Source organism: Marmota marmota, unplaced genomic scaffold, assembly GCF_001458135.2.
Source record: "Marmota marmota marmota unplaced genomic scaffold, marMar, whole genome shotgun sequence".
Classification (NCBI taxonomy): Eukaryota; Metazoa; Chordata; class Mammalia; order Rodentia; family Sciuridae; genus Marmota; species Marmota marmota.
Genome location: NW_026000240.1, coordinates 27478691 through 27504683, shown reverse-complemented (window position 1 = coordinate 27504683; position 25993 = coordinate 27478691). Strand labels below are relative to the sequence as shown.

The 25993-nt window shown below is 35.3% G+C and overlaps 1 protein-coding gene across 1 annotated transcript in view; it reads left to right on the top strand.

Moving 5' to 3' along the window:
• Ppp2r3a (protein phosphatase 2 regulatory subunit B''alpha) overlaps nt 1–25993 on the top strand; it is a 170222-nt gene that overhangs the window by 42461 nt on the left and 101768 nt on the right. Inside the window, exon 3 of the mRNA XM_048794539.1 lies at nt 14115–16550. Within this exon, the coding sequence (XP_048650496.1) occupies nt 14559–16550 (1992 nt within the window). The 5' untranslated portion in view covers nt 14115–14558. The remainder of the gene's footprint in view (nt 1–14114; nt 16551–25993) is intronic.

The window sequence follows — 25993 nt, the reverse complement described above, 5'->3', positions numbered from 1 at the left end:
CAGAAATTCACAGTCTGTAGAAGTTCACATAAAAGCAGTTTGTTTTTTTTTTTTTTTTTCTTTCACTGTTCTGGGCAGGTTAACCCTTCAAGGACAACACCTGATAAGGGGAGATCCTCTTCTCCCCTTTCTTTCCTCCCTCTGCCAGCTGTTATCATGGAGCCAAGTGGCAACTTCTCTTATCTTAGAAATGTAGACATCTCTGTGAAGCCCCAGCTCAAGGCCAGAGACCTTGTTTATACATTTCTACAAACTACTGTACTGGATACATGTTTGTAAAAAACTAGTAAGGGAGTGTCCAGCACCTAGAGTGCTGATTTCTTCCTGGCCAGTGGCCAAGTAAAACAGGGCAACATGAAAATTGGAAGTTTATCTACATTGAACTCTTCTAAGAAGAGACTCTTTTGCTGACAGTCCTAAAATCAGCCATGGTGAAGATTTCTGGAGAAACCTAGTTAAGATTTTTCTGTGGAGAAAAGGGGTGCTACTACACTAGAACAGAGACCCTGCACCTAATAGAAGAAAAAAATAGGCCCAAATCTGCACCACATCAGCTAGGATCTGACTTCTTTAACAAGACTCCTAAAGCACAAGAAGTAAAATCAAGAATCAATAAATGGGTTGGATTCAAATTAAAAAGCTTCTTCTCCGCAAAGGAAACAATGTGAGGAGAGAGCCTACAGATTGGGAGAAAATCTTTACCACATGCACCTCTGATAAAGCATTAATCTCTAGGATATATAAAAAACTCAAAAAACTTAACACCAAAAAAATAAATAAATAAATAACCTCAATCAATAAATGAGCTAAGGAACTGAACAGACACTTCACAGAAGAAGAAATACAATTGATCAACAAATATATGAAAAAGTGTTCAACATATCTAACAATTAGAGAAATGCAAATCACAGTTATTCTCCTGGGTTTTTGAAGATAGATTTTGCATTCCTTTTTCTTCTTGTCATTTGGTGGAAACCTTAGAACTGTAAAACCCGTACTACATATTTTCAGCTTTGGCAGTATCAAACTCCTACTTCTTCAAAAACACAAGGCCTTTTCACGTGCCTTTGTAGAATTCCTTTCTGCTTACAAGGCCTGTCTAGTTTTTTATTTACCTAGGAAAGTTGTCATCTCTCAAAACCCAGTTTCTTTCCATTGGTTTCACAATAGATCCATTTCATCAGGAATTGCCATATAGCAAGTTACTATGGAGTTTTCTAGAAAGTACTTCTTCAGAAAGTACTTAGAGCAATTGTAATCTGCTCAAAGTGGAAATTATAGTAAATGCTCATTATTTGTTGAATGGACTCTGACGATACACACAACACAACCAGAAATTAGGAAAACAGACTCTTGTCCTTTCAGAGATAAAAGAACCAAAAGAGAAAAAAGGCCTGTGGGGGATGGGGGGTGGGTGGGAAGGCCACATACAAAAGACCTTAGGGGGAGTAAATATAAATGTTCAGAATAATTATAAAATTTTCTAAGAAGTTTGTTGAATAAGGGATAAAAAGCATAATATAACAGACATTTAGACTGATGGGAATTTTTTATAATATTTTATTGTATCTAAATTAAGACTGTAGAACACTCATTATTCTATTTGCCATTAAGAAAAAAAACTCTTATGAAACTTTGATATATTGCTTGCTTTTAATTTAGAACTTTTTCACTTATTGAAAGAATTCTTAGTTTTTGTTGACAGATATTCTTAATTTCTTATCATTCTTGTGCATAAACAAGGGGAAAATAATTGGTTAAAATATTTCTATAATGTTGTCAGTAGTGGTTCTCTCAGTGGTGGTTCTTACACCCTTTAAAATCATTTTTCAACTTACAGTCTCATCTATGTTTATCTTCTTTCTCACAGTATCCTCTTCTATGCCATCAAGAGTGATGATAAAACAAAGAATACTTTGCTATATTCCTTGAAGTTTTTTATTTGTTTTTGTATTTGAGGGTTTTTTTTTGGGGGGGGGGGTTCTTTTTTCTTTTTTCTTTTTTTTGCCAAATCATTACTCATGTTTTGTATGATGGTATCTTTTCACTCTTGCTAGAAGGTATCATTCAGTGACAACAATGTCACAATTCTGATCAATAGGAATTTTAAGATGCTATCAACTATAAGATGTAATCATCATTTCAATTATGTTAAAATATCCAAAAAAAGTATTGTAGAATTTAAAAATAGGGTAGCTTAATAGTTAATGTGATTGTAACACCAACAACTTTCTCATTGTATGATTATTTGAAAATTGCTGCTTTCTTAAAATATATTTATAAGCAAATTTAACTTCTCAGAATACTATCTTTTTGTGAAAATTTTTAGGAATGTTATCTTCATCAACTTTAATTTTTTTTTTTTTAGTTGTGAATGGACACAATGCCTTTATTTTATTTTTATATGGTACTGAGGATGGAACCCAGCCTTCCACATGCGAGGCGAGCACTCTGTCACTGAGCTACAACCCCAGCCCTCATCAACTTTTAAAAGAAGCCTGATGAAAAAATAGAACTTATATCTCTCAGATGATTTAATGAAGTCTCCACTAATATGTAGTGAATAAAATATTGGTTAGCTAACCTAATAATTCAAGTCAAAGTTTATTGCATAAGCAGGTGTCATCCTAATGAGGGATCTTTGGTGAATTGCTAAAGATGTTTCTTTCCTTTGCTCCTTAATGTTTGATATCATTTGATCAGTGAACATATTACATCATACTTCTATGAGTGCTTTCTCATTCATTCTTGAATCTCTTGTCAGTGTTCTTTTTGTGTTCTGTCCTTTACGAAAAACCTTGAAGTACCCCAACATTTACCATTCCTACTTCAACATCACTCCTGCTGGTATTTTCCAGGATATTTTCTTGTTTTGTTTGTTTGTTTGGTACTGGAGATTGAACCTAGGGGCAGTTAACCACTGAGCCACATCCTCAGCCCTTTTTATTTTTTATTTTGAGACAAGGTTTTCCTAAGTTGCTTAGGGGCTCCCTAAATTGCTAAAGCTGCCTTGAATTTGCAGTCTCCTGCCTCAGCCTCCTGAGCCTTTGGGATTTCAGGCACATGCACCACACATGGCCAAGATCTATTCTTACATTTACCAATTTCTAGTCATATTCCCCCTTAGTTCCATTAGCATTCCAGATTTTCACCATCATTCCAAATCCCTAATACCTCTTCTTTCCCCAAAACTCTTTTTTTGTTTTGTTTTTAGTTGTAGATGGACACAATATCTTTATTTTTATTTATTTATTTATTTGTTCATTTGCCTTTTTTAATGTGGTGCTGAGGATTGAAACCAGGGCCTCACGTGTGAAAGGCTTAGTGCTCTACCAGTGAGCTACAATACCAGTCCTCCCCAAAACTCTTAATAATTTTGTCTTCAGTTTCACTGAGAAAATTTGAAACTATCATAGGGGGAAAAAAATCCCTTGTTTTTTTCCTCTTTCAACTACTATCCCATTGATCTCACTAGAAAAAGTATTTAGCTTCTGAGATTAATCCTTTTACTGGGACTTTGGCTATTATTTCCTGCCTCATTGGAACCTCTACTTAATCCTTCTCTTTGACATATATATATATATAAACTCAAATATCTTCCATTCTTTAAGGAAGAAAATAAATAGCCCCATTCTCTTCTAGCTACCATTTTATAGCCCTCCCCCAACCCCATACTGGGGATTGAATCCAGGGGTGGTCTGACACTTTTGAGTGGTCCATCCCTTTTTACTTTGAGACAGGGTCTTGCTGAGTCACCCAGACTGGAATTCCAATTTGAGATCCTTCTGCTTCACTCTCCCCAGTAACTGGGCCACCACATCCAGCATTATAGTCCCCTTTTTTTTCATTAGTGCATTATAGTTTTCCATTTGGTGGGATTAATTCTTACATATTAGTATATACATACAATATAGCAATATAATTTTAGCCCTCGTTTTTTTAACAAAAGAAATCAATGAAAATCCAGGCTATTTATACCATATTTTTAACACTGAGCCCCTGAAATTGCAGTTGCTAAGGTTACCAGCAACCTTCATATTGGCAAATCTAGTGGATAATTTGTATTTGTCCTTGATCTGTCAGCAGTATCTAATGCTGGTGACATTATTTTTAAAGTCCCTCATTCAGCCTCCATAAACACTGCTATCTCCTGGTTTCATTGTTAGGCTTTTTAACTCTTCTTTTTAGAATTCCTCTAAGAATTCTTCTCCTGTGTTTTATACAGAAATGTGTCCTCAGTTGTACCTTCAGCCCAGATCTGTCCTCAGTCTGAGAGGATATTTACCCTGAGTAATTTTTCAAAGCTGCATCTCCAACCCACATCTTCCTGCAATTATATTCACCTTTTATCCAGTAATCACCATTTGGATGTTTTATAGGCACTTCCTCAAATAACATATTCAAAATCAAACCCTTTCTTCAACCACCCCTCATAAAACTAAAACCAAAGTCTGTCTTCGGAGCAACAGTACTAGTATGCTAGTACCCAAGTCAGGAAATCAAGATGCCTCATTGACTTTTCCCTTCCCCTGAGTTCTGTGGATTCTTGCTCCTCGGCTATCTAATCAGTGCCCTTTCTTTGTTATCACTGCCACATATTTGGTTTAGATATGCTGCCACCTACTTGGTTTAGATATTCATGCGTGGATTATAGTAGTCTTTTAATTGATTTCCTTTCCTCCAGTTTGATCCCTGTATGTTTTCCACTCAGCTACTAGAATGATCTTTCTAAATCATAAATCTCATATTACTATTCAGCCTAAAAGTCTTCGTTTTTTGGATAAGTTTCAGAATAAAGTGCAGTCTCCCTAGTTTAACATACAAGGCAGCCTGTGGTATAGTCCTGTTGCTCTCTGGTCTCTTCCCCTCTTTCTGGCTCTACAGTCCCCCACAGTGAAACCAGCTGCAGATGCCTGTGCTCCTAGACTCTCTGTGCCTCCATATGGGTTTCCCTCCGCCTGGAGTATCCTTCCTTTTTGTCTCTCGCTGATCTTTCATATTTACTCCTTATTTTATTTTGACACTTCAGTCTGATTTACATGTTCCTTCTTAAAATGGACAAAGGACATAAAGAAAGACTTCACAAATGAACAATGACAAAATATGTGCCAGGTAAATGAAGAGATGTTCAGGCTCATCAGTAATCAAGCAAGTATAAACTTTTACTTTTCCATCTATCAGATTATCAAAAAATGTGAAGAATGGTATCACTTCTGTGGTGTATAAACCATCTTTTATACTGATATTGGAAGTATAAATTTGGCATTTTTCTGGAGGATAGATTGGTCCTATGTATCTTAAGAAACTCTTAAAAATGTATGTGTACACATAAACACCCCTTTTGACTATTAACTGGATAACTATTTAAAGTATAAGCATAAGAAAACTTACCAGTGCATATGTAAAAATAATATAGTAAATAACCTAAATTTTCAACAATAGCAGATGATTAAATAATTATTTCATCCAAATGAGAAAATATGATGTATCCATGAAAATGAGCTAGGTTGGGGCCAGCATTGTGGCTCAGTGGCAGAGCCCTTGCCGCCTAGTATGTGTGAGGCACTGGGTTTGATCCCCAGCATCACATAAAAAAAAATGATAAGCAAATAAAAATCAAGGTAAAAAAATGTACTTAAAAATATGAGCTACGTCTATTTTGACACAGAAGTAAATTCATGAGATAGTGGCAGTTTAAAGTAAGTTGTATACCTGGTATGGTTCATGTTTTATAAATATATATTTTTTAATTTTTGTGTGTGTATGTGATGCTGGAGATCAAACCTAGGGCTTAATGCATACTAGGCAAGCACACTACCACTAAGCTACATCCCCAACCTCATTTGTAATTTTTTTTCATTTATCCAGTCAACAAGTATTTATTGAAGGCCCAATATGTGGCAGATACATCACAGGGTCATCCCTTTCGTTGTAAAAGTTATAGTTTAGCAAAGGAGACAGAAGTATTAAAGTTACTAAAAAGTTATTAAAACATAGTAACAGTTATTAAAATGCCATTTGAAAAAGCTACATGGAATGTCCCCCAAAATTCACGAAATTTATTTGCCACTGTAACAGCATTAAGAGGTGGGCCCTTTAAGAGGTGCATAGGTCATGATGGTACTGCCCTCATGGATTAAGCCTGCTATTGTGAGAGTGAGTTTCTCATAAAAGGATGCATTTGGCTCTTTTTTCTATCTTGCACACTTCCTTGCCATGCCATGTGATGCTGGCCGCCTTGTTTTCCCAGATGGCCCCCTTGAACTTGAACTTTTCAGCCTCCAGAACTATAGAGTAAGCATTTTAGAAAGGAGAAAAAGTTTTCTACAGGACTTACAGAGAAATATTCAAGCAGAGGTGGGCTGGAGTTGGCTGATCCTTGTTCACAGGAGCTGATTATTAAACTCTTAGAAATTTTTCCAGCCTATTATTAAATTACTAGTGGTTTGACTATGCCTTTAGTGGAAGTGTTTACACCACAAAAATTGGCAAAGGCTGCAGATCAGGGTGCTTTCCTCTGAGAGCCAGTTGTTAGCATATCACTTAATCCAGAGCTTAGTTCTTAAGGGTGAAATGTGGCATGAGATCCAGTTTCTGTTCCACTGGTGATGCTCTTCCATGCTTGAGAAAATGCCCAAAGTACCAAGACACTTCTGGGAAAATATGGTCCCTTTGATTATACCTGCAAAATCTCTAAACAAAGTATTAAGACCATAATGAGTGAAAAGCTTCAATTTTCTAATTAAATCCTAAAATACTTAAAGCATGGATGTTGGCTGAGTGCAGTGACACATGCCTGTCATCCTTGCTACCCAGGAGGTTGAGGTAGCAGGATCACAAGTTCAAGGCCAGCCTTAGTATTTAGTGAGAACATGTTCCATGAAATAAAAAGGACAGGGAAATATAGATCAGTGATAAAGCACCCTTGGTTTAATCTCTAATACCAAAAATAAAGCACAGATGCTGCCATTTTAAAATTAAAACAGGTTCTTTTATCAGTAGTTAGCTCACACTTTATTGTCCTTCCAGGATCCTGTCATTGTTAACATTGAGCTTTTGCTTGTGCATTTCCTCCTGCCTAAAACCTATCTACTGAAGTCCATGCATCCCTGAAGCTCTGAAGTCCTCCCCCACCTCTGGATCTTCTCCACACTCACCAGACCCCCATGCTACCTCTGGATTCTGGTTGTTCCAGCTGTCCAAAGGATTTCTTCAGCACTGATTTCCTCAATGTTTTGACTTGCCACTATAATATCTGGTGAAGGTACACCCATGGTTTTCGGTAGCAAAAGAGGGACACTTGCCAATGTCTGGAGACATTTTTAGTGTGACACGTAGAAGTGGTATTGTTATTAGCAGCTGATGGGAAGAGGCCAGAGTGCTGCAGAACATCCCACACTGCACAGGACAGACTCCCCCTCCCAACGATCCAACCCTGAGTGTCAATATTGCTGAGGTGCAGAAACCCTGGGGTACACTCAGTGATGGCATCCTAGTGCCACTTGACCCCAGCAGAAGCAAGCATAGAGCCAAGCAAAGACTTCTAACTATTAGTGGCAAAACAAGTGCGGCTTTACCCACCCCAGGGTTTATTCCAGAACATATTTCTTCTACCATGTTGACCCATTGTTCCTTCCTCCCTCATTCTTCCTCCAAACCCTGACTAAAAATAGAAACAAATCTAAGTTTCATAAATTGATGGGTACTGTTATAGTTTGATTATGAGGTATCTCCCCAAAGCTTCTATGTTAATGCAGCAGGTGAAATGATTAGATTATGAGACCTATAAACTAATTGGAGGATTAATCCGTTTGATGGATTAATAATTTTTTAAAAACTGAGTGGTTGCCGGGCACCATGATGTAGATCTGTAATCCCAGTGGATTACAGAGGCTGAAGCAGGAAGATTGCAAGTTGGAGGCCAGTCTCAGCAACTTAACAAGACTCTGTATCAAAAGATAAAAGGGGGTAGAGATGTAGCTCAGTGGTAAAGTCCCCCTGTGTTCAATTTCTAATATTAAAAAAACCTGTATGGTAAAAAAAATAAAATACTGATAGGCAGGTGGGGCATGGCTAGAGAAGGTAGGTCACCAGGGATTGGAAGGTTCTTTTGGCCTCTGAAGCCCCATCCCCTGTCTTTCTGCTTCCTGGCTGCCATCAGCTGAGTAACTTTCCTCTATTACACCTTTCCACTATGATGTTCTGCCTTTCCTCAGGACCAAAGGAATGGAGCCAGCTGACTATAGGCTGATCCTCTGAAACCATGAGCCCCCCAAATTTTCCTCCTCTAAAGTTGTTATTGTCAGGTATTATGGTCCCAGTGACAAAAAGCTAACATGGTTTCAATAATGAGTTGTCAGAGGGAGCTGATGAGGTCCGAGGTACATCATCTTCTTGAATATTGTGGGGCTTCCATATCTTTCCAGAAATGTACCCTGTGATCCTCTACTAGAAAAGTGTCTCTACTAAAAGTGTCATTTTTAAATTTTTGCAAGAAAAAAATTTGAAGAATTTTCATAAAAATATTATCAGTGGTTATTTCTGAATGGTGATATATATATGTATGTGAATGAATGTATGTGGGCAACTTTTCTGAAAGTGAGCAAAATGGGAAAAAACAGAAGGCCCACTCTAGGGTCCCTGCTAGCTGCTATGTTTGCCTCTGTCATTGCCCTCATTAAACAGTGGCTTAAGGACCATCACCATAGATTATTGAGCATATTCTCCCAGGGCCTGGTGCAAATTAGAAAATGTTTGGTAAGTTAATTAGAGCAAGAACAGGAATACATTTACTGAGCATTTCCTGTATCCTAGGCATTGTTCTTAGAATTTGATATATGTTAATCGTCATGAGATGAATATTCTTATTCTTTCCATTTTGCAGCTGGTAAAGACTGACATAGTTAATTTGTTTTCATAAGGCTGCAGTCTGGCTTCCATTTAGACACAGGATAGCATCTTGGTTCTGAATTAGGTTATATTCCTAATTAGGAGGTTGATTAGATTTCATGTCTAGAATTTTATATGGAAATTAATTGAATCATAGTCTGAATTAAAAGGTAGAATTTAACATTGCAGGTCTGAACCAAGTACCAGGAAATTAATATTCTTTTTTTGGCATTTTTTTAAAAACTCAGATCATTTTAGAGTGTAGACTTCTCATTGATAGTTGGGGCCACCCTTTGGGGTCTGGCTTTCTGCTGTTCATGGCCTTTTAAAATGTTAACTCAAGGCCCTAAATTTATAATTAGTTTACATTTTCTCGCTACTTTTTTTTCCTTTTCAGTAATATAACTCATAATAGACAAGTCAGATTTCATTTTTAAAACCTACCAACCTTCATTATTGTCATCTTTTTTTCTTCATATTTGCTTTTAAAGAATTTCTGAAAGTTGCTTTTCTGTTATCTAGAACTGCTTTAATATGGTAATCCCTAACTTTATGTATCTATAGCAAAAGGTTTAAATAGGCACTTCTCCAAGAAGATATGGTGCTGGTCAATAAGCACATGAAAAGATGTTCAAAATCATTATCCATTAAGGAAATGTAAGTTAAAGCAATGTAAGATAATACATATACCAATCAGATTGGCTAAAATAGAAAATACCAAATACTAACAAGAATATAGAATCCACCATGTTCCTCATACATTTAGTGAGAATGTAAAATGATTCAGTGACTCTGGTAAGCAGTTTGGTAGTTTCTTACAAAGTTAGAGATATATTTATCATAAAATCCAGCAATCATACCTGTAGGTATTTACTCTAGAAAAATGGAAACAGCATTCACGCAAAAACCCATGCAATAATGGCCCAAATTGGATATAACATAAAGACCCTTTAATGGATGAATGGGTAAACAAATAGTGGAATGTATGTTTCTGTGTGCATATATATGTGTGTGGGGGGGTGTGTATATACACACACACACACACGCACAACACAGCACTACTCAGTAGTAAAAATGGATGAACAATTGATATGCCTGACAGTGTGAAATATTGAGAGAAATCAGTCTTAAAAGGTTACATACTATATGATTCTATAGAAAATATTTTAGGAATGGGGTTGTGGCTCAGTAGTAGAGCACTTTCCTAGTATGCACAAGGCCCTGGTTTCAATCCCCAGTACTGAAAAAAAAAATTTTCTTTCAATAACAGGTTATAGCAATGGAGAACCGATCAGTGTTTGCCAGAAGTTCTGGTTGGAGTGAACATGTAACTTCAAAAGGGTTGTATGGGGCCTTTGGGGGGATGATGGAACAGTTTTATATTCTGATTATAATAATAATTGTTATAAAAAGTGAGAGGAAAGAATGAGTGAGTACATGGAAAATTATTGAAAAAAAATAAGTTCTCTGGTTAATAGTACTAATATCAGTTTTTTTATTTTGATCATTGTATTGCATTGATGTAGAATGTTATCACTGGAGGAAACGGGGAAAGGGTTTACAGGAACTGGACTATTTTTGCAACTTCTGCATTAGTCTCAAATGATTTCACAATTTAGTTGGACATGGTAGCACACACCTATTATCCCAGTAGCTCAGTAGGTTTTAGGCAGAAGGATCACTAGTTTCAGGCTACTTGAGCAATTTAGTGAGACCCTGTCTCAAAATTAAAAGAAAAAAAAAACTATTGGGGATTAACTCAGTGGTAAAATGCCCCTGGGCTCAAATTGAAGTTGTCCCCCCCCACACACATACACCCCAAGAAAAAGATTTTACAATTTAAAGCTTTTTTCTAAACAATAAATAAAATTCAGTTCTTAAGTTGCCCTAAGCACATTAAAAATGACCCCATGTGGCTAATAATAGCCATATAGGGTAGTGTAGATGAATATTTCCATCAACTCAGGAAGTTTTATTGGACAGTGTATGTTCTCTGTTCTTTGACTATTTCACATTCCAATACAATCGAATGCTTTCTTGTACTTTCTGTTATGATACCTTATTAACCAGTTGTTTTGGATTAGGAAAATATTTTACCTCTTTCTGAAATTTCAGAGGAAAAAAACCCTGTTTTATGTCAGTTTAGGAATTTATCAGATACTGATAGACAATTGGATATTTAAATTTTTCCACACTCACGTATTTTGCCTCTGGACCAATTTTATCAACTGTATTAGGAAGTAATCCTAATATCTCATATAGTTACCCTACAATACTTTCTTGACATTATCATTTGTGTTTATTTTCTCTTTTATCCTTACCCAAAAGCTCTTCAAAATTTTTATATTTCTAAAAAAGGTGCTCTATTTGTGTAATAAGAATTGTAATGCATTCTGCTGTCATATATAAATTTTTTTAAAAGGTACTGTTTCTTCCCTGTGTTCTGGATATAAACCTTTTGAAAATGTAATTCCTTCATTGCCATGTTCTCATCTTTTGTTCCATTAGACTTTTTCCTCTTTGTCTTCTTTGTATTTTCACTTCAAAATTACTAGGTACCTCCTTTATTATGGAACTTCTTTCTGCTTCAGTTTCATCCATCCTGAATATATCTAGTTTTTTTATAATCTACTACCTGAGATTTAAAGACAAGGGAATGGAGGAATGAATGATAGTTCAAGATACACTCACATAACAACAGAGTTAAGACACTAAGAAACAGATGAGTAGTGTGTGACCCAGCTGAAGAAAACTGCAGAGAGAGAGAAATTAATCTAAACAAATATTAGATTAAGATTTATATCTTCCTAGATAGAAAATCTGAATATTATGTCAGTGTTCTTCAAATAATCCATAAGTTTATTGCAATTGTAATCAAGCTCCAATAAGATTTTTCTTGAAATTGATAATTCAGCAATTCATATGGAAGATCATGGAAGAACATTTAGAGGGTTAAAAAGAACCATAATTAGGGAAATGGGGAACGTTGCCAAGGGTAGTAGAACTTAATAAAGCAACAGTAATGTAGTAGTGTAGTACTGGCATAAAAACAGTTATCATTGGATCCAAGGAACCAGCAATTTTATTTTAACCAGTATAAGAATTCAACACAAGAAAAGATTATTCATGAATTATTTGTATTTATTGTTTCTGTAATTCACAAGTCCCCAATATGTATATGTGTAAAGGTCAAGAATAGATAGTTTACCAAAGAATAAAAAAAGCAAAATAAAATTTTCTAGGATTAAAGAAGTAAAATATAAAAATAATGAAGTTGAGTTTCTCATTATTAAATAAGTAAATATTTTTTATTGTTAAAATATGCTGGTAATGGTGCAATGAAGCTTATACTCTATTTCATTGCTTTCATTATCTGCTTCCTATCATTGCTTTATTGCACCATTCTTGATTCGACAGTGTGGCACATTCTATCCTTGAGCAAATCGTATTGGCTGTATCTTTGAAATAATACAGTATCCGAACATCTCCACAGTTAGCTATCCTGGTCCAAGCCCCCCAGCCTTCTTTTTTTTTTTTCAGTTGTAGTTGGACACAATATATTTATTTTATTTATTTATTTTTATGTGGTGCTGAGGATGGAACCCAGCGCCTCACATGTGCTAGGCAAGCGCTCTACTGCTGAGCCATAGCCCTGGCCCCCAACCTACTTGTCTGGATCATTGCAGTAGTAGCTAACTTGTTTCCCTCCTTCTTATCTTACATCTCTGCATCTTTGAACACACAGCCAAAATTCACCAACTTAAAATGTGAGTGATCATGTCATTCCTCTGTTCAGTTAGCCATCAGTTGTTTCCTGGTTCTCTCAGAGCTCAGGCCAGTTTCATTATAATGATCTACAGACCCTGCATAATATAGACTTCCACCTTTCATGTCTTGTGCCCCACACTGCCCCCCTTGCTTTCTCAGCTCCTACCACTTTAGTCTCCTTCTAGTAAATAAAGCATGCTCCTACCTCAGTGCCTTTGTACTTATGATTATTCTGCCTAAAGTGGATTTATCTGATAACACTTCCTTGACCTGCTCCCTGTCTTCTTTCAAGTCTCTATTCAGGAGGTCATTGAGGTCTTCCTTTTCTTTATAAAACAGCACCTTCCAACTTTATCTTTCCCTCCTTCATTTTTCTCCATAACATATGTCAGCATAAATAAGTTATATGCCTATTTACATGTTATTTTTCTTTTTCCAACTAGATTGTCAGCTCCATAAAAGCAGGGACTTTGTTTTAGTCACTGCTGTATTACTTAGAGCCTGGCATATAGTAGGCACTTGGTATTTATTTACTGAATGGTTACATTGATAGATCTTTATGGAAAGCAACTATAACATGTTCTGAAAGCCATGTTTTTTAATGTAGGAGAATGATTAAGTAAATTGTGTCTACTTAATGAAGAGAGAGAAATATCTGCATTGAACAGGGTCTAGGAGGTTTGGATTAAGAACAGTAATGAAGGCTGTTATTCTCTAAAGAAAAACAATAAAATAATTTCCGAGTACAAAGGAAGTTTCAGCACTATGTATTGGCAGTCTTTGATCAGACTAGGTCAATGGAAGCAAAAGGTTACTGCAGGGGAAAAATAGAAAATAAAGTTAGGTGGATGGGAACAGATGTTGAAGGTTTTGAAAGTAAATCAAAAGAGATAGAACCTGCTAGATTCAGTGGCACATGCCTATAATTCCAGCGACTGGGGAGGTTAAGGCAGGAGGATCACGAGTTCAAGGCCAGCTTCAGCAACTCTGCAAGGTACTAAGAAACTCAGTGAGATCCTGTCTCTGAATAAAATACCAAATAGGGCTGGGGATGTGGCTCAGTGGTTGAGTGCCCCTGAGTTCAATCCCTGGTACCCTGACCCACCCCACCAAAAAGAATTTCCACAATAGTAATCAATGTATGAATTGTTGAGCTTTGAAAGACAAGAAAGCTATCCAAAGCGAAGGTTAGTGACATATAAGGGAGCCAAGAGAGTGGGATAAGGAATATCAACTGGGAGGCAGACACAACAAGGCAGAGTTGAGGTATTACTATTCTAGGTAGTAAGGAGGGTAGAGTGTGACAAAACAAAGGCCTATACTGAATCAGCAATCAGTGATGTGGCAGAGAATAGGGGTTAGTGATTAACTGCATGCAGGATGCAAAGAAAGAAGAAATAAATGCTTTATATTAAGAAATCATATTTCCTTTTAATTGTTTTCTTCTTTTATTATAGGTTTCTCTATACAGAAAATGGAGTTTTTAAACCTTTGGAGAACTCAATTATCACAATACTTCTATACTACCAACTAAGATTTATGGCAGTAAATTTATGACAATAAATTTCCTCATTATAGAACTGCTGAAGAACTAAAAAGGACATTCTTTCATAAAAATATTATAGTATCATTTTACTAAATAAAACTAAAAAGCACATTATTAAATTATTAGACTTGTTAATACAAGCACACAGCTTGTATTAATGTGCAACAGCTACTGACACTGATGGTTACCAAACCTCAAATTTAAAGGATTTCTCTTCATGGGAAAAATTGTATAGTGGCAAGAAACCACTAAACATTCTCATTAAATATATTTTCAGCTAAGTGTCATTTAGGAGAATTTTCTTGAAACAAGTTCTAGAACGTTCCAAGTCCCACCACTAAGTAGATTTGGTATTATGGCAGCAACTTACAGACTTGTGGTTAGTACTGTGAATCACTACAGCAGCGTGGTGATAGACCGACGTTTCGAACAAGCTATACATTATTGCACTGGAACCTGCCACACCTTCACACATGGAGTTGACTGCATTGTGGTACACCATAGCGTTTGTGCAGACCTTTTGCATATCCCTGTGTCTCAATTCAAAGATGCAGATCTGAACTCTGTATTTCTACCCCATGAAAATGGGCTTTCCTCTACTGAAGGTGACTATCCACATCAGGTCCTCCCAGGCATACCGAGAGTCAAGAAAGTATCCACATTTCAGAATACCTGTAATTTAAAGGACATTGCTGGAGAAGCAATCAGTTTTGCCAGTGGAAAAATAAAAGAATTTTCCCTTGAAAAACTCAAAAACTCTAACCATGCAACTTACAAAAAGGGAAGGAAAGTTAAGTCTGACTCATTTAACAGGAGGTCAGTTGACTTTGACTTGCTCTGTGGTCATTATAACAATGATGGGACCTCCCCATCCTTGGGTTTACTTAGGAGTTCCTCAGTTGAGGAAAAATCTTTATCCCATAGAAACTCACTTGATGCAAACCTGACTTCCATGTTCTTTCAGAACTTCTCTGAAGAAGATCTTGTTACTCAGATTTTGGAAAAACATAAAATAGATTCTTTTTCTTCTGGGACTGACATAAAAATGTGCTTGGACATCTTACTGAAATGCTCTGAGGATTTGAAAAAATGCACAGATATCATAAAACAGTGCATAAAGAAAAAGTCAGGAGGTAACATTAATGAAGGAAGTGGTAATGATGCAATTTCTAGCTCCGAAACTGTCTATATGAATGTAATGACCAGGTTAGCATCCTATCTGAAAAAGTTACCATTTGAATTCATGCAATCTGGGAATAACGAGGCCATAGATTTCACAGAACTGGTCAATAATATGCCTACCTTACAACTGACTCCCTTTTCCCCAATATATGGCTCTGAACAGCCCCCTAAATATGAAGATGTTGTCCAGCTCTCAACCCCTGATCCTTCACAGTTTCAAACTCTCGAATTGCAAGATGACAAGCATAATTCTAGGATAACAGACAGTATAAAAGCCATTCCAAACACAAATTCCTTATATAGCTTGGAAGTAAATGATCCCAGAACTATAAAAACTGTCCAGCTTCAATCACTGCCATTAACCATGAACCCTTTAGAGAATGTTTCTTCTGGTGACTTAGTGGAAACTCTTTATATTGAAGAAGAGTCAGATGGAAAGAAGGCATTATTAGATAAAGGACAAAGGACAGAGAATGGTCCCTATCAGGAATTGTTAAAGGTAAATGAACATAGAGCAGAATTTTTAGACAATGGTACTCATCTTCAAAAATGTCCTGCAGCAATGCAAAATGAAATTGGTAAGATATTTGAGAAACCAATTGCTCATCTACCTGAGGAAGATCCTGAATCAAACGTTCCTAAAGTGGAAGCAGGAGACCAGAGAGATTTTATGAACCCTAACAGTCAGGAAGAGATAGATAAATTGTTAATGGATTTGGAATCATTTTCACAGAAAATGGAGACATCTTTAAGACAGCCACTTGCCAAAGGTAAAAACTCCAATTCTCAAAATATTCACAGTCATTTAACTGGTCAAATCCCTGTAGATCTTGAGCCTAAATCTAAAGTGTCTTCACCTGTGGAAAAAGTTTCACCTTCCTGTCTAACAAAGATTATTGAAAACAATGGACATAAAATAGAGGAAGAGGATCGAGCCCTCTTACTGCGAATCCTGGAAAGCATTGAAGACTTTGCTCAAGAACTAGTTGAATGCAAATCAGGCAGAGGGAGTCTATCACAAGAAAAGGAAATGATGCAAATTCTACAGGAGACCTTGACGAGTTCCTCTCAAGCCAATTTATCAGTCTGTAGAAGTCCTGTTGGTGATAAAGCCAAAGATACAACTTCAGTGGTTCTGATTCAGCAGACGCCAGAAGTGATCAAGGTAAGGACCTAACAATCTTGAGTGCTGAGAAGTCTCCAAAGAAGTGTGTTAATGTTTGCACATTTTATAAACAAAAACTATTTTTGTTAACTGCTTCATTTTTTTTATATTAAAAATCATCTCACCTACATTCAGTAAGTAAAAAGCAAAGGCTTTATAGTCAAGCTGTCTGGCTTCAGCTGCCTTCTTTATACCCTTCATCTTCTTTGATACAAATCCATGACCAAAGAAAGCTACTTAACCTTTATATCTTATTGTGTATAGTGGAAATAGGATCAAGACAATGTATGTTAAGCACAAGGATTGCAGCACAATTCTTATTCAAGTTGGCTAACAGTCCTCATCCTTCCCAGGCAACCAAGAGATCAGTACTTATTTCATGCTTTTGTAGACTCTTATAAGGTGTACAGTAGGGTACAAGAGAGGACATGACTCTTAAAGAACTTAAAATCTGGTTGGGGAGACAAAACTAACATTCCTAAAATAATACATGAGCATGTATCTGAAAATATGCATCTGTTGTTAAAGCAACAGATCTTCAAAAAAGGTCAAGGCTAGAGTATATGAAATTTGCTTCTCCATGCAAGTGATAATAAATAAATATTATTCTAGAATCACAGAAGTATTTTCAAAAGATTTTTAACTATCCTCCTACTTATAGCCCAGAAAAGCGATTATCTGCCCACTTATATGTATGTGTTTCTTAAGGCAACAAGATTATTCCTTTTTCATTTCACAAGTCTATAGGTTAGCAGGGGGCTCTTTGTCACCTCGTTCAAGGACCCAGGCTGATGGAAGATCCATGTTCTTACTGTTTCTCCATTTCCCTATCTGGAATATGTGACTTATGAGTTCATTGGAGCATGGGGAAGAAAGGGATGGGTTTTTAACTATCTCATCCCCTGACACAGCACTGTTCACTTCAAATCATACTCCAGGTCTTCCAACCTAAAACCTGTGAAACATACAGAAACACTTAGACTATTTGGTAAGCATTATCTCTACCACATGTTGGCATGTGTGGATTCAGACATAAAGCCAAATCAACAAAATCAAATTGTAAAATAATATGAATTATTTTGAGGTGTGCATTTGTGTAAGAAATATAAACACATGGATACGCCAAATACAATGTTTTTTTTAATTTTTTTTATTAGTTGCTCATGACAGTACAATAATCTTGACATATCATACATTTGATTCAAATGGGGTATGAATTCTCATTTTTCCATGTGTACAGGTTGCAGGATCACATTGGTTATACAGCCACGTATATACATATAGCAATACTAGTGTCTATTGAAATACAATGTTTAAAACAGTGGTTAAACCTGGGTGAGGAAAAGATGCGACAAAAGAAGGGTGTGTCAGGGGGCCTCAGAAGTGTGATGTTCTCTTTCATAATCTGGGTGGCATATCCCTAAGTATTTTGTTGTAATATTTATGCCTTTTTATATATTCTTTAATGTTGCATGGTAAAGTTTTAAAACTTGAGAATTAGACGTAGCATATATGTGACCAAATTAAAAATCCAATTATATATTATTTTAGCCTTCTCTTTAAAATTTTTATTTGATCAGAAAAAAGGGCATATTATGATCAGATGGATCACTTTTACTCAATATGTTTTGTGTGTATTTTTAGTTGGCCAGTGACATTTAAGTCTAAAACAATACATACCTTAGATTGTTAAATGGTGATTTGGGTCTGAATATCCTCAGACATTCACTGTAAAATCTCTGTAAAATCTCTATATGAGTCTCATTTGTGTTTTCACAAATTTTTTAAAATTTTTTTTTAGTTGTAGTTGGACACAATACCTTTATTTTATTTATTTATTTATTTATTTATTTATTTATTTATTTATTATATGGTGCTGAGGATAGAACCCAGTGCCTTGCACATGCTAGGCAAGCGCTCTACTACTGAGCCACAACCCTAGCCCCATAAATTTTAATCTCTTTAATTAACTTGGGTCATCACAGAAAGCAAAACTATAGGAATTAATTATAAACATTATGAAAAAATATTTTCATATTCACAGAAAATACTAATATGGTTAATATTTTATAAAGGAAAGAAAATACCTATATAGCAATCCCCAAATGATAATAATGTCCTGAGAGCTATCAGTTGTTGTGAGCTAAAGCATGCTAAGACATGTAGATATATTATCTCACTAATTTCCCTAAAATAATCTTGTCCATTAAAATAAAAATGTCTACTTCTTTGGGTGACCTATTTCATAACTTTATAATCATTATCCAGAAGCTTCTATTGTGATACAGCATTTTGAATTTTATTCAACCCTCTTCCTCCATTATCCCCTGTGAAAAAACGAGATAGCTGGGGAGTAGATCCCTTTGATATCCCCAGTCTAAGTATACTAAAAATGCTGCACTGAGATCTACATGAGCTTCCCAGTTTTTTACAACTACAGACTGAAATCAGAATCTGATGAATATACTGTCTTTCAATATTCTTTTAAGTGAATTCCAGTATAATAGAAAAAAATTTGAAAAGATTTCTGCTTGATAAAAATTGAAAAAAAATTATTAATGAAAGCTAATATTAAAGAGAAAGGTAATATAAGATGTTTCATTCAGGCAGATGCTTAATGCAAAAAGGCAAACCATTCTTCCAAGGTGACACACACCTTGAATTCAGTCGCCTCTCCTTTTTCTTTTAATCTTCTCTTCTCATGAAATGTTTTAAATCAGTAGTTGGCAGACTTTTTCTGTGAAAGTATTTTAAATATTTTAGTAAATATTTTAGTCTTTGTGTGCAGCAAGTCTTCTTTGTATTTTTTCTTTCTTTTTTTCTTTTTAACAATTCTTTAAAAATATAAAACTGGCCTTAGCTCCAAGACTTAACAGAAACAGGCAGTGGGCCAGATTTGGCCCATGGACTGTAGTTTGTCAACATTTGTTTTAAGCAAATGGAAAAGTGTGATGAATCATATAAAAAGTACTCTTATCACCTACCACATAGTTTTATCCAATCTTAATGTTTTGCCATATTTGTTTCAGATCTCAGCTTTAGTGTTTTCATTATCATTAGCGTTACAGTCTTAAAAAATAATCTCATACATAGTTGAAATCACTAGGGTACCCCTCAGTACTGTTCTTTTTCCAGAAGTAGCTACTATCCTTAAGTTGTTGATCTACCAGTTTTTGTACAATATTGTCTTTCATGTTTTTTTTCTTTTAGAGTGTGATCAAAGAATAATAAGAAATAAAACAGAAGAGGTAAATTGAGGCCAATTTATGAATGAGCTTGTATCTATGCCAAAGAATTTGTCTTTAAGGAAAGTGGGAAGCCAAAGAAGACTTTTAAGCAAAACATTCTCTCAGTATGATATATTTTTAAAGGATAGCCAATTTTAAACTAAGGCTTATTTTCTCTTTTTGGATAGCTGAAAATTTGCCAGTTGTTCAAACATTTTAATTAATAGGGCATGCAAGCAGTACTTTTTTATTTTAATTTTTTTTAGTTATAGTTGGACACAATACCTTTATTTCACTTATTTATTTTTATGACATAAATGGTGCTGAGGATCGAACCCAGGGTCCCACATATGCAAGGCGAGCGCTCTATCACTGAGCCACAAGCCCAGCCCCTATTTTATTTTTTTTTAGTTGTCAGTGGACCTTTATTTATTTATATAAGGTGCTGAGAATTGAACCCAGTGCCTCACACATGCTAAGCAAGCACTGTACCATTGTGCTATGACCCCAGCCCTACAGGCAGTACTTTCAAATGACATTGATGATTATCCCTAAGAAAAAAGGTTGATTTGAGAGTATTATATATTATTAGTAATTTAATGGGTATTTCAAAGTATTTTCCCAAGAGTAAAAAGTATTTGTTGTCCATATATAATTGAAATTCAAACTTGTGTTGGGAAAGGGATCCAAACAGAAAATTCTAGGAAGATTCTGAGAAATCACAAAAAGAATATTGGTATGGATCAAAGATCAGCAGTATAGGCCCATGGACCAAATCCAGACTGCTGCTGACAGGTCCACAGCACACCTACTCGTTAACATCAGATCTGTGGCCGCTTTTATGTTCTATCTGCAAAATTGAGTAGGAACAACAGAGACCCCAAAGTCTAAAATTATTATATCTAGTCATTTATATCAAAAGTTTGCTGACTCCTGTTCTAAATATTCCCCCATAGATCAGCAAAGCAGACTTTTGATAAAACTACTTTGTTAAATGCATTGGAAATCTTGGAAATATCACTGAAGTTTAATAGCAAAAAAAAAAAACAATAATTCAAACAGTAATCCAATAAACATAAAAAAGGTAAATAGACAGGCAAGGTGACACACACGTATAAACCCAGATACTGGGAAGACTAAAGCATGAGGATAATAAATTCCAGTCCAGCCTCAACAACTTAGGGAGACCCTGTCTCAAAATTTTTTAAAAATGGGGGAGTGGAAAGATATACTCATTGGTAAAGCACTCCTAGGTTCAATTCCCAGTCCTGCAAAAATTTTTTTAAAAAAAGGTAAATCAAACTAGGTGCTTAGGTATATACCTGTACATCTCAGTATTTTAGTCAACTTTTTCACTGCTATGACCAAAAAACCTGACAAGAACAATTTTAGAGGAGGAAGTTTGTTGCTTACAGTTTCAGAGGTCTCATAGATGGTGAATCCCATAGCTCTGCGCCCAATGTGAAGCAGAACATCACAGCAGAAGGGTGTGGAGAAGACAACCAGCTCAGGATACCGCCACAAAGTAGAAGAGTGACTTCTCTCACCAAGGACAAAATATGTACCCCAAAGGCATGTTGCAATGACCTCCCTCCTCCAGCCACATTCTACTTGCCTAGGGTTACCACCCAGTTAATTCCTATGGGGGCATTAATGCACTGATTAGATTAAAACTCTTCTAACCCAATTATTTCTCCTCTAAACTTTCTTACATTGTCTCACACATGAGTTTTTGGGTGACACCTAATATTTAAACCATAATACCCAGAAACTCTGAAGACTGAAGCAGGAGATTGCTTTTTATTTATTTACTCTTTTCATAGTAAATAAGTCCTTCATGAAGGATTCTGACCATAGCTGTCCTCTCTACTCTTTAGTTACCATTTATCTCTTGACTTAAACTGGCTTCTTTTTCATCTTGTGTCTTGAATTCCCTTTTCTTTTTTTCTTACTTTGCACAAAATGTCAAATTATCTCTGTATATGTAGTGGTTAACAAATGAGTCTTCATGCTATGCTTTTTTTTTTTTTTTAACAAAGCCTCCATGTGACAGTACACAACCGTATAGGTTCTAGACTAGCTAAGACATACAGATGGGCCTGCAAATAAGTCAAACAAGAATAAGAGAACAGTTCGTAGAAAAGGTGATGTGACTGAAGTCCAGAGGGGTTTCATAATTACAAATGAATGAATTCTTTTTTTTTTTAATATTTATTTTTTAGTTATCGGCAGACACAACATCTTTGTTTGTATGTGGTGCTGAGGATCAAACCCGGGCCGCACGCATGCCAGGCGAGTGCGCTACCGCTTGAGCCACATCCCCAGCCCGAAATGAATGAATTCTGAGGACATGTTTGACATATAGAATAATGGAATAATTTTAGAAAAACAAAAACACTAAGAGTCTATGCTAATTTGATAATTCACATAATAAAGGATACCTTAATTCTGTTTTATTTCCATCCACAGATGGTATTACTATCATTTTTTAATCTATTTTTAAACTTTTGGGGCAATATCATACTAATAATTAATCATAGGTTAAAATAATAAACCCTAATTACCCTTAAAATCATTTATTTTATTTAATTTTAGTAAAAACAAAGACAGGTAAAAACTTCTATTTCTATAATCAAACAATGGATGGGGAGAGGCCAGATTCTTCAAGAAAGGATTTAAAGTAAATTAAGATTTCTTTTTGTAAAAACAATAATATTCAAGTCTAGTTAAACTGATAGCTTTCAACTAAGAACGCATTTTAAGATTAGTAAAAAGTCCAATTAAAATCTAAATATTTTTAAAGAAAAGATTTCTTAAGATTAAGAAGTAAAACTATTGTCAACGTATTGATAAGTATAGACTTCATTTGGACCTGTTTCAGTAGGGTGGTAAAGATCATTTATAGTTAATACATAATTTATGTTTAGTTCACCACTATATCCTAGAAACCTAGACCAGTAGTGACTAGCACTTAGTGGGTGCTCAATAGATATTGTTAATAATTGTCACTTTTAAAGGGACTTATTTGTAATGTTTCTGTAGTGTTTAGATTTTTCCTTATAAAACAACATCATCCTTTTGTAAGAAGAAAAAATAAAGTACTTTTTCTAAGATACCCAGGGAAATCCCACTATCTCCACCAGGATTGAACCCCTAAAACTAGGCTTTTCCTAATATGACCATCTTCAGAAATTATCTGAGTAAAATGATTACTTCACAAGCTTGATTAGGCCATACCTTGCAGTTTCCTGACTTCATAAAACTGAGAGTCAGATTCAGACCTTTAAATCAAGAGTTCTGCCATTTTTCCTAGGTTACAACCAAGCAGTAACTACTCAAGACTAGATCTGACAGTTTTGTCAGCTATCCTCATGGATCTAATTTCCGAGACCATGGTTGAGGTGTTTACCCTGAGAAGTGCTTTGCACCCAAGAGTCCTAGCTCCATCAGCTGTTGTATTTCAAGCATATCACTCGTTATTACCAGGATATCTTGACCATCAATTCAGCCTTCTGTTTTGATATCTATGAATTCAGTTCTTACCCAAAATTACTGAGAAATCATTCTCATTCATATTCATTCCCCCCTGGCCTTTAACATGTCAGTGAAGTAGAAACCCCTTTGTCCTTTCCAACTTGCTGTGAAATTTATTTTATTTGTAAATCCAAAATTGATTTCTTAACTCTGTAATGAGCAATCTCCAACTGAAGTAATTTCTCAAGGAAAAAGGGAGGAAGGAAATCAGACTAACAAGGATGGAGATATCCAGAAAACTAGAAATTCTAGGAATCTTAAGATTTACGATACCTAATAATTTTAGGCTCTTCATTCTCTTTTGCTTCCTTAGATTCTAGAAGTATATGTACCCCAACTATTTGGAAGACTAAAAGGCAAAAATATTAGATGGGGGTCTGTTATTTGTCATGGAATGTGTTCTATCATTTGGAGGCAGTTGAAACAAGACAAATAGGAAGGCATATGCATTCCTCTATAATGCATATGCCTTCCTATTTTGCTGCAATCAGTGAAGGTAAAGGCTAGAAGACAGGCTAAGAACAAAGACTACAGATAACCATCACCATGTGGCCCCTTTCCCCCACCTCAGCATTTCATTATTTAAGAGTTAAATAACATTTATAACAGAACAAGCCATGAATTAAACGATTAAAAAAACACCAAGTTAAAGCATAAAGGAGTAGAATATTGAATTTTAAGAATAATTTGTTAGGCATGATGGCTCAGGCCTATAATACCAGCATCTTGGGAGGCTGGGGCAGGAGGATCGCAAATTCAAAGCCAGCCTCAGCAACTTAGTGAGGTCCTAAAAAATTTAGGACCTCAAAATTTAAAAAAAAAAAAAAAAAAGTGCTGAGGATGTGGCTCAGTGATCAAATGCTCCTGAGTTCAATCCCTGTTACCAAAAAAAAAAAAAAAATTAAGAGTAACCAACTGGAGCCAGGCTTGGTGGCACATGTCTGTAATCCCAGTGATTTAGGAGACCGAGACAGGAGGATTGCATCAAGTCAAGGCCAGCCTAGGCAAACTAGGGAGATCCTCAACAACTTAGTGAGACCCTATCTTAGATTTTCAAAAAATTAAAAATTAGAGTAATCAATTAATTAGTTTGTAGTCAATTTCTTCTCTTAAAGCCTGCATAAAATGATATTTTAAATAAAGTCTGTGATTCCAGATTATTACCTTTTTAACTGTTCAGCCAGTTAGAACTATAAGATGAGAGGACTTTTAATTGAGATGTTATTTACTTAGTATAAAATTTGCCCTAGGGCTGGAGTTGTAGCTCAGTGGAAGAGCACTTGCCTAGCATGTATGAGGCACTGGTTTAAATTCTCAGCACCACATATAAATAAATGAAATAAAGGTCCATCAACAGCTAAAAAATATTTTTAAAAATGTTTCCTATTAAGTACACAATTTAATAGTATTTAGTATATCCAATAAGATTGTGAAACCATAAGCACTAATTCTGGAATATTTGCAGTACCACCAAAAGAAACCCATATTCATAATCAGTCCCCATTACCCCCTACTCCTAGCCCTTTGCAACCATAAGGTACTTCCTATCTCTATTGATTTGCTAATTCTTACATTTCATGTAATTGGAATCATGCAATATGTGACCTTTTGCAACTGTCTTTTTTCATACAATGTAATGTTTTTAAGGTTTTCCATATTGTGCCATACACCAGGGCACTATTCCTTTTTATGGTTCAAAAAATATTCCATTGTTTGTAGTTCCATGTTGTGTTCATCCTTTCCTTTTGTTTATTCATGTAATAATAAATTATTTTTATTTGGGTGTTTCCATTTGGGGGCTATTATGAATAATCTGATAAATGTTCATGTGTAAGTTTTTGTGTGAACAATGCTTTTGACTTAGCATTTCTAAGTTTTTCTAGAATAGCCAGTTTCCTTTTATAAATTAGACGTACCCTTCTGATATACTAGAAGTACAGTGAGAAAAAAAAGAAATTACTTCTTTATTATTTTTCTATCCTTACACCTAGACAAGTGTCTGGCACTTAATAAATGATCACAAAAATGCCTGAATATGAGTGAATGACTAATAACTTGAACTTCACTCATAGTTTTGAATACCATTGGAAAATAATTATCAAATTATAAAATATTACAAATAGAAGTTCTTTTACCTAAATATAATTGTGTCTTATAATCATTAGGGAATCCTAAACTATCTACTGCAAAACTATCTAAGCATTATGTATGCTGTAAAATTTTTAATTCACATCATTAATTTATTCATACATCACTAACAGGGCCAAGGCTTTTCTTTGAGAAAGTCTCAAAGAAACTGAGTTCTATGACATCTTTTTTAATAAATCACACTCATGATATATTTGTTGACTGATATCCAATTTTAGTCTCTTAACTGGAGAAAGAACTTAAAACAGTAGTGAAACAGTTTGAACATAGATACCTTTGGATTTTTTCTTTTATCCTACACTCACATAATTTTATAACAAAAAAAGTTTTAACTATTTACTTTGAGTTTTTTAAAAAATATAGTTTGGAAACTATTCTTTTTTTTCTACACTTTCTTTATGTAATTGAATTGATTTTTTTTTTTTTTTTTTTTTTTTTTTTTTTACTGAGGACCAAACCCCCCAGGGCCTTGGCACAGTATGCAAGCAGTACCACTGTGCTACATCTCCAGCCTTTTGAATTGAATTTTTACTA